This window comes from Plutella xylostella, chromosome 23, assembly GCF_932276165.1.
Source record: "Plutella xylostella chromosome 23, ilPluXylo3.1, whole genome shotgun sequence".
In the NCBI taxonomy this organism is placed as follows: domain Eukaryota; kingdom Metazoa; phylum Arthropoda; class Insecta; order Lepidoptera; family Plutellidae; genus Plutella; species Plutella xylostella.
Genome location: NC_064003.1, coordinates 11,009,469 through 11,019,860, shown reverse-complemented (window position 1 = coordinate 11,019,860; position 10,392 = coordinate 11,009,469). Strand labels below are relative to the sequence as shown.

Here is a 10,392-nt window from a genome sequence, read left to right as displayed (position 1 = left end):
GGGGTGATTTTCTTACTGAAACTTTTTTATTGCTCGTGAGTGCAGTATACTTCAATGCGAAAGTTTTTAAGTTTGTTTGTTAATCTTTCCCAGGAAAACGGCAGGTTACAATCTAAGAAAATAAGGATTGTACCTGTTCAATCTTGAGCAACTGACGGTCCGAAGATTCACAAAGCAGTTTCCCAAGCGTGGTCCAATTATCGGACATAATGAGGGTTCTCAAAATGCCCCGTGGTCAAGGGCGTGGCTGGTGAACGAACGTTTGATCGCCATCTTGGACGTTGCTTCAGCCAAAATACCATCCTTCCGGCTGTATCAACGGCCGGAGCTTTAGTGGGTAGACTCCACATATATCCTGATCACTTTGGATTGATTGATTCAACTGAATAATTTGGGATAAGCAATAAATTAGTCAGCTGTTTGAAAAATAATAACGTAATATTTCTTTAAAATGGATACAACAAAACTCACATCGGCTTTCTTAATGAGTTGACTTCATGTATTTCATGAAAGGTAAGTAGGTATATTTATATCATACCGGCTTCTCCTACAAAAAATTAATCCTTTGTCAATGAACGTTACTATGGTACCGATAATAATTATTATTCTTCTTTCTTTCTCCTGCTCTCTTCCCAGTTCAGCTGGGTTCGGGCCTCCTCGTACTTCGGCGCCTGGATATTCTATCCCGGGTATTATTATTTAAATAAATAAACTAATGTACTGTGTTATAAATTATTACATCCACAGTATAACTATTAAAAATAGTATAACTATAAAAAATTAACAACTATTATTAACTTTATTAAATAGTTAAGTCTCTAAATTAGATCATTACAATATTATTTTTAATAGTAACGATGCCCTGAGGTGCGTGTTGCTGCAACTAGTTTGACACAAATTGCCCACATTATTATTAAGTACTCTAAAGTTATTGTAATGAGAAATAATAATGAATAGTATTTTAGATGAACTGTGCGCCTCGTCAATTGGTTGAGATTACGGCCTTAGGTACATTTTCTTATAAAGTCCTTGGCAACGATTTTGATAACTCTTTATGTTTTTCGTAAAAATCTAATAGCTTCTTAACTAAGTACCAATCAATAAACCATTAGATGGCCACCAGACCACCCCAATGACTCTAAACATCAAACTAATTCAACTGTTCTGATATATGAGCGAAAATTACTATACAAAAAAAACTGAGTGAAAGAAAAACTACATATCAATTTCGTAAATCAGCTCACCTATGTTCCACCTGGAACTTGTTAGGATCAGGTAGTAAGGCACCTGTTTGCTAAGTCTTCGTATACCTAAAGCCAGGTAAAATTGCAGCTGTCGACTTCTTACTATTATACTATACATAGGTACCCTCAAATATGTTTAACTGTAGCTACATCAGTGATCGAAGTCGTGTCTCGTGACATCCTTAACATTAACATTCAGCAATATTCGGTAGTAACAAGTTCCAAAACCATTTAATATTTTATCAATCAGTAGCACGATATAGCGGCCCTACCACGACTAGCTTTAGCGATTTTATTCCATTTATATAAAATTTAGTATGTTTCTTTGGAATTTTAGTAGGTATTGTATCTTCCATATTATATAAAACATCCCATATAACCTAATTAAATAAATAACAACTAATAGAACAAACTTAAGTTACAGTTAAAATAGACGGCAATCTCAACCTTATTTTTTATATCATAATGCAGAGTTAAAAGACAGTTAAAAACTTTTTATGAACGTTTTGAATTTGGTATGAATTTGACACTATTTTTTCCTAAATATTTCCATATTTTAGCTGTGTTACTGGCAGGCTTCTAGCCTATTCTTTATAAGATATAGCAAGAGTCCTCTGACGTTCGATTGACAGATGCCTATGCCTGGAGAAAAAAGTTCATTTTCACTTGAAAACAAACAAAAGACTGATACAATTTTATACATTTGACAGCAGTCAAAGGGCTCTTACTTTATTTTACAAAGTACCCAGCTATTAACTGTCGAGGGTAGAGTCTATATTGTAACTTGTACCTGCAAATCCTACAAACCGTTTGCTAAAATATGAAATACCTACCCATTTTTTTTTAAGACATTTATTTATAATACTTAGGCTAATACAATTTTTTTCTGTAAAAACTGCGTAACAGCTACTAAGTACTGACACTTATATTAAATTTCATCTATAAATAATTAAACTAATGGTACTGTTGATATATTAAATAAATTAATTTTATGGTATAATTTAGAAATACCTACCTATTATTATTTAGATAGCCAACCAATAAACCTAGGTATTAACTGTCGAGGGTAGAGCCTCACTGAAGTCTCGAGTCGTCCCGCCGCTGGTCGTGAGGCGGCGCACATTCCGCGGAGGAAATGTCAAATTGGATTCAATACTCGGATTGCGTACAACACTGTTTCATCCACGCGCTATTCAATGTCAGTTATTGTTGAAAACTTTACTTTGCTATACATATACACTGCTTTTAAGTCAAAATGTTTCTATCAATTTACATAGTTAGTTACAGCAAAGTAAATAAAAGGTACCTAAGGTACGTAACGTACGTTACGTTAAAATATCTAGTATATTTCCACCTACGCCATCAATTTTCTTACAATAGGACACTTCAATTAGTAACCATTCCTGTTGTTGTTATGGTAATTTAATGATGTATTGTGTATTCGTAACTCTAGGCTAGATCTTTAAAATCTATGTTGTAACTTGAACCTGCAAATCCTACAACCCGTTTGCTAAAATATGAAATACCCATGAAATACCTACCTATTATTATTAAGATAGCCAACCTATAAAGAAATAAAGCGCCTGGCATGATATAAATAGCGTATTTTACACGACGGTGGCTTTGAGTGATAGAAACGCGCAGGAGTGTAGAGTTAAACAACAACTTACTTACCAAAACAGAGAAGGTCTATCTACGAAGGTGTGTGTCTAAGGTCTACTAAGTGATTCTGTAAGAAATACATCGTCAGGTAAGCTAAATCTCATCAATGTAAATGACAAAATGATTTGGAAAATTGTATTGTCACTAAGAAAGGGGTAAGGTTTCTTTTCTTCAGAGTATACACCTCGGTTTTGTCTGAATTCAGTCTAGGATTTCAACTCACTTCACATACCTAAAATGTTTTTGCAATGTGGTGTAATTAAAGTACTTATATTTATAAAAAATACACTCGCGAGCAACCAAATCGACTCAAGCCTTGACGGCGCAAACATACATTAATACAAGTAAAATTATGAATAGAAATAATAAAAATGATATGTCATTTAAAAGCTTAAGATGTCAGCTTTAATTTGATATCATTATTATTGAAATCCATTCATCATTTTTGAAATAAATGATGTCTGAACGCAATTGTAGGAAAAACGGGAATTTAGGAAAAAAGGGTATGGGTATCGTATTATACAAATTAAACAAAAAATGTTAAGATAAAAATTTATTTATTTAAATCAATACTTTGTATTGCCCCCTCTTGCCCTAATTACAGCCTGCAGCCTGTTTCTCATAGACCTTATCAACTTTTTGACAGTTTCCTGAGGAATGCCGTCCCACTCCTCTAATAAAGCTGTCTTCAGCTCGTCCACGCTTGCAGGGACTGGATTCCTGGCCCGAACTCTTCTTTTGAGCTCGTCCCATAAGTGTTCGATGGGATTCAGGTCAGGACTGAGCGCAGGCCAGTCCATCGTGCGCAATTCCTTCTCTCTCAGAAACTGCCGACTGACTCGTGCCGTGTGGCAGCGGGCATTGTCGTGCATTAGCACGAAGTCTTCACCGACAAATTCTGCATAGGGCACAACATGACCGAGTAGAATGTCGGTGATGTACCGATCAGCTGTTAACCCGCCTCCTCGGCCGCCTCCAGGCACGAAAACAAGTGCGGTTTTTCCCTCTAGAGAAATACCAGCCCACATCATGCAGGAACCGCCGCCATATGCTACTGTTTCAGCGAAACAACATTGGGCAAATCGTTCCCCCGGACGCCGGTAGACCCGGCCTCTCCTGTCACTGCCATGCAGACACACTCTGCACTCATCAGTAAACAGGACCGACCGCCATTGCGCAATGCTCCAATCGAGATGCTCTCGAGCAAACTGAAGACGCGCTTGTCGGTGGCCTGCAGTCAATTTGGGGCCTGATGCAGGTCTTTTTGGTGTCAAGTTGGCTTCCTTCAAGCGTCTTCTCACTGTCCACTCGCTGACAGCCACTTGTCGTACACGTCTCAGTTCTTGCTGCACATCAACGCCCGTAAGGTGTCGATTGCGCAGCGAGGTTGAGACAATGAAGCGGTCGTCTCTCTCTGAAGTGCAGCGGTGGCGGCCCGTTCTTGGTCTTCGATTGAAGGCACCAGTCTCTTGGAACCGTCTGTATACTCGGGATACAGCAGACTGGCTCAAGTGGAGCTGGGCAGCGACTGCTCGCTGACTTAACCCTTGTTGCAGCAAGGCAACAACTTGAGCAGCTTCTTCTGGTGTGGTATCCATGGGTTTGCGAAAACAAGGAATACAATGCAACGAGATGTGTACCGGTCAACTTGCAACAAGCGACTGATAAGGTACACCGGATGTGGAAAGGTTTTATAGCGGGATCAGGTAGCGCAAGGCGTGGATTCCTAATGAGTTAATTAACACTGACGGGCAATTAAAATGCGTCATTAAATCTGCGCTTAGTTTTTTTTTATGGTATTGATCTTAATTGAAAGCCTAATTCTTCAGCTTTCGAATGACATATCACTTTTATATTTACCATTTATCGTTTTAGGAAAATCAATGTATATGTGCGCCGTGAAGGCTTGAGTCGATTTGGTTGCTCGCGAGTGTATGATAGGTATACTTATTATAACAATGTAGGTAGAGTATGACACTAATTAGCCTGAGGGTGACATTGCAAGCTGGACTAAAAGCTCACGTCTCTGCCACAAACCCACTCAAAAGTCATAATCAAAGCGCAAATCAACGACAGCGCTGCCAAATTAAGACATTTACACTCCAACGACGTATGACGGTTACCTCTGACCCTTTGACCCAGCAGGGTTACCATAAGGCGTAGTCACGAGTTCACGCCAATTCTGGACCTTGAGGTGACAAGCAGAACAAAGGCAGTTGAATATGGAATCAGGTCGCCATTGGCACTTCGAGATCGTTACTGTCGGATTACTTTTCGCGCGTGAGAGGGCATTTTCTGCGAAATGGCAATCATGTTCATATTTTTTTTTGTTAATTATATTTTAAGCGAATAAATGAAGTTTCTCTGCCTTACGTATGTATATCTTAGCTTCAGATCCAACCCTGATAACCAAGCCATTTCTAAGATTAATATTATGATTCCCATTTGCAATTTATTTATTTTTGTACCCTCCGGATTTCTGTATAAATATATAATGTGCTGTTGACTGAACCCTGAACTGCAGGCAGCTTCAGTAGCAGCCGGCTGTGACCCGCAGTGGAAGCTGCTCGTAAAGTAAACAATCGGAGCTTCGTGAATCATAGTAGGGACCCGTGATCCAGCCTTGTCATTGTTCCGAGCATCCGAACTGGCAGTGGCTGGCATGTCAAGGCGCTCTGCTTCGTGGCTATCCGATAGGCTTTGTGGCTGACAGTGTTGTGAAGATGCAGTCAGTCAGGGAAACTTAGCGGATTTGCTAGAGGTAGCAAAAATCGGCAGATGGATTTTACAAAAATGCAATAATTAAGGGTTACCTCTAGCCTAAGCTTAGTATATTTAGTGATATTATAAGGATTGCTTTTTTTTGTTTGACTTTCCAAAGATTTGGGGAAAACTATACGTGCAAAGATTCCATACCTCCTGATGAAGTCACAAGACGTATTTTCAGTAAATAGGTAATTTTATTAAATACTCTTATCTCAGAATCTGAAGGAATCTTCTCATATGAGAATTGAGAAACATCATTAAATAATAGCCTAAATAAAATACCCCGCCATGATCATCAGGCCTTACCTACATTGAAAAAAAACGGAGGATTATAACCTAATCACTGTAATGACCCATAGTTTCAATGATGTAGTGCCAAAAAATACAATCAGTGTTATTACAATAAATTACTTTAGAAGCCTCAATTACCAAAACAAACAATCACGTTTATCAATTACGCATCTACTCGCAACTATGAGTATAATAGCAAATATATTATAATAATACCTGATGATCTACTATTCGCTGGAGATACCCTTGCATTCCAACTCACACATTAGCAGTTCATAGGTGAAGGATTGTGGAGTTGAGATAATAATACGGTTAAGTGCGATGTCAATCAGAAATAGATATCTAAATCTAATGGCCGATTGTGAAGCAACATCATACATTTAACCGCCCATTTGATTAATATTGTTTGTGATTTTCGGGTGTAAATAGTAAATATTTCCTGTTTAGATTTTTTTAAAGAAAAAAAAATATTTATTTCAAACACACACCAAAACTACTCAAACATAAGTACAATAGGGTCACTTTTACCCAACGCTAAACGTATTTAAAATCGTATTTGAATCAAATTTTAAATACATTTTGTACTAACTGACAGACGTTTGACAGGCTACTCAATACGTTTAGCGTTTGGTGAAATTTCACCAAAGTACGAGTAGATTTGCTTCCCCTTGCTAAAATGGTTCTAGCTCAGCTTGATGCTATGTTAGGCCATAGTGTTGGTTTTCAGCTAGTACTTACCATGAGTGAAGTTTAACAAGTTTTTGCGGAAAATCTCTACCTATGAATTTATTTTAATGAATATCAATTGATTGCATTCAATTTGTTTTAATCCCCTCCGTATCATCAATATCATCACACGACAAACAACATTGCGTCTATAATCCTTTCATACATTCTACGACCAACCAATTTCATTTTACCTCTGCAATTTGAATTACGCGTTGTATTACCTGTGACATAAGGGCCAATGACACATTTAGACGGATCTTGCTAGAGTGGTTGATAGATAAGTGTTATCATGGTCTTATCTGATAGAGATAAGGAGAGCCAGTTCTCCTCCCGACATCGTTGGACTCATACGATCATAATGGCGCCGATTAAAACGTAAATATGGTGAGTCTTTTCTGTTATTCATTCGTAGGGAGGTAAATAAACTTAGCATAGGGAATTAAAGACACTTGGTAAATGATATAAAAGAGAAGTGATATAACGTACCTACCTATATCCCTACTGGTGTCTGATATAGAAACTAGTAGTAATAGTAACTTTAAAGAAGCTTGAATGTGGAAGCTATAAGTATGACTCAAAACGTTGATAACCAATTACAATCAGCCATCTAGAGAAAGACAAAAGCGGATGGAACGATACTATCCAATACATTGGTAAAACAAATCTTTATAAAAAAACATGGTTCCAAATTATAACACTATAGATTTCGTAGATATTTTGAAAGAATTCTAAAGATAACTTTAGAGATAGGATACCTTCTCTTAGATATAGAGATACGAATTTGCAGTGTGTATTTTTTTATCTCCGCTTGTCCGATATGTTTAGGTTTGACATAGCACCGCACCACAAATTATTTTTCATTATTTTTGTATGTATGTTTGTCATTTTATAAATTTGGATTACACATTAATTTAGTACGAATATTTTACGTCATTGATTAATAATTAATTCATTATGAATCAGGTATTTTAAATCATTAATGGGACCGGATTCCGAAACAAATGAACTTAGTTAAATGTATCTATGATACCTTGCTTGGTGTGTGTGGTTGGGGCTGATGCAGGCTGATGGCATGGTTAGTAGTCTGTTCCATACATTATTAACCCCCCAATCATAAATTATGGTTTATATGGAGCATGTTTAAGTTTTTCGTATGCTTAAGTACCTATCTACTAATTTTTGTGTTTCTATTTGTGTTGTGATGATTTTGATGAGCCTCCGCTTTTCTTTAAAGCGTATTTAAGTGGGAATTCTGGGATAAAAAGTAGCCTACGTGGTAAACCAGGGTGTCAGGTATCTGCATATGAAAATTCTTACAGCGCCTCAAGATCTCTCCCACACTTCTTCCTACACCGAATCACCAGCATCTTCCACCTGCAGGACATCCTGACCTAGCTCTACAACTCCGTGGGCATCCTATCCGGCGCTATGAAAATCCATTTTTGTACTTTTTACGTGAAGAGTAATAAACATCGTTTATAAACAAATATTTATGTAGGGACTTATATAATAACTAAATCATTATTTTAATTTTTCCTTTATTATTCTTTAGTACACTTGACCCCTCTTTAATCAAAATATCCTTCCACCCTAAGGTTGTCTTGTAAAAATCGCTTTAAGCGATAAGACCGTCATTTTTGTACATAGTTTATAGTATTTAAGTTATGTAAGTTTCTATCTATCTATACATAGTATTCTTAGCCCGCCCCAACGGCTTTCTCACACCAATAACCCATCTTCCTCCTTCGTTCCAGGACCTCCAGACCCAGCTCTACGTGACCGCGGGCGTGCTGTCCGGCGCGTGTCTGCTGCTCCTGGTGGCCGTGGCGGCGCTGGCCCTGCAGGTGAGCCGCCTGCGCCGCGGGCTGGCTGAGCTGCAGGGAACGAGGGTTCGGGTGCAGTGAGTAATATCTAGCTTTTTAATAGCATTAGACCAAGATAGACATGCAGGAATCAAATTAAATGAATTAACCAATCAACTCGCCACCAACTGGTCAGAGAACAGTTACTTGGAGAGGCTCATTTCGTGCACCTGACTAGTACCTAAGTAATCTTTACACCATGTATTGTATACTAACCGTAGTCCTGCTCTAAACGCAGAATATATTCCAAGAAGAAGACATAGTATAAGTTCCTATTACTGCTTTTGATTTGATGGCACCACTTAAAAGTGGCAACTTCTCACGACTACCTAAGCTACTAATTACTCACCCTTCTTCCACAGGAGGCTAAAGCTAGCTGAAGACCAGAAGCACGCGTTCACCAACCCAACTCTCTCTCCTGATGAAGAGTTGTCTCGCCGCGGCTACACGATGTACCAGGCGAGCAGCGACGTGGAGAGCGGCAGAGACCGGTGCGTACCGAGTGTACCGACCACCTGCGTGTGAGGTCTGGTGTCCTGGTTGCGTGGGCTGTCTTTGTGAGTGTTTGTGTGCTTGTAAAATAAATGTTTGTCTCTGATTTTGTTGTGTTTACGTAACTTCCTGATTGTCTCTGTGTTATTTGCAAAAAATAAGGCCGAATGTACCCTAAATTATAATCTTTACGTGGTTTTATGTTGGGTTTCCAAGTTCAGTCAGGTTATAGGAGGCGAATATTGACGGGAAAAATTGGTCGTGTGACTCCTGTGCCACTCTCCGTTATCCATCCTATCGGAGTGTAAGAGTTTGCTCTTGTGTTGTGTACCTACATACCCCTTTACTGCTAAAAGTTACAAAAGACGAGCACATTTACCCTTCATTTATGGAATACCCTAAAAAATGCATTGCTAGTGCATAAATATGTACCTATGTAAGTATACCATATTCCTAAATCTGCACATCCACCCCTCCTCGTGAATAACCCCCCTCTTCCCTCAGGCAGACGGGCGGGCAGTTCCTAGAGGAGCTGTCCAAGGAGATCGACCTGCGCCAGCATCGTGACTCCAGCGCGCCGCGGTTCCTGCTGCAGGCCATCGAGGACAACAAGCGGAAGAGCCGAGAGGCCGCGACCAACGGCGGCGGCCATTTTGGAAGAGCTAGCGATACGAACCCTAACTTTATTTATTAGAGAATTTTATTTATTTACTCAGGAGTCTATTGGAGTATGTTAGAGGACATTCGTCAGTGGATATTTCCGCTGGGTATTTGAAATTGTGCCTAGATTTTTGTCCTAAGATCCCTTGCTATGCTCGTCAAAAAAGTCAAAATGGTTAGCAAAAGTGTATAATGAAGCGGCATAAAAGATAGGTGTCTTGAAAAAACAAAGTCGAAAGCATAAAACATATTTATAAATGGAAAATTGGCATCTAATTAATAGCATCGAGGACGCAATATGATGCTATTATTTTTTCGCCAATTTCATTAACTATGAGTGAAAATGTAAAATAAAATTGTAAGCAATATTTTTACTAATTTTCGAATAGAAAATTAAGTTAAAATATTATGTTATTGTATTTTATAATAAACTGTAAGTTTGGTTAACTATGTGACCGTTATTTTATTAGTTTGTAGCCATTGTTCAAAGGTTTTAAAATTTCCGTAAATTAATTTCCGTTAGTAGGTACTACTACCTACCTACTTACCTATTCAAATAAGACAATACCTTTTAAAAACAACAACAATTTAATTATTACATATTACAACATTAACTTAACATAGCTTTATGAGAATGCTTAACAATCTTGCTATTTATGACAAAGCAATGAGTATGATTTTTTATT

The 10,392-nt window shown here is 38.1% G+C and overlaps 1 protein-coding gene across 1 annotated transcript; it reads left to right on the top strand.

Annotated features, from left to right (window-relative positions):
• The first annotated feature begins 6,923 nt into the window (after positions 1-6,923).
• On the top strand, positions 6,924-10,158 carry LOC105385146. Its single transcript, XM_011555474.3, has 4 exons — positions 6,924-7,076; positions 8,447-8,592; positions 8,917-9,045; positions 9,551-10,158. The coding sequence occupies exons 1-4, from the start codon at positions 7,074-7,076 to the stop codon at positions 9,738-9,740; spliced, it is 468 nt and encodes a 155-aa protein (XP_011553776.3). The 5' UTR covers positions 6,924-7,073; the 3' UTR covers positions 9,741-10,158.
• The last annotated feature ends 234 nt before the right edge of the window (positions 10,159-10,392 follow it).

Bases quoted from the DNA above. Each gene is read 5' to 3' on its own strand.
- LOC105385146 (XM_011555474.3), top strand. The intron at 8,593-8,916 runs GTGAGTAATATC...CTTCTTCCACAG, and splicing joins GGAACGAGGGTTCGGGTGCA to GAGGCTAAAGCTAGCTGAAG. The intron at 9,046-9,550 runs GTGCGTACCGAG...CTCTTCCCTCAG, and splicing joins GTGGAGAGCGGCAGAGACCG to GCAGACGGGCGGGCAGTTCC.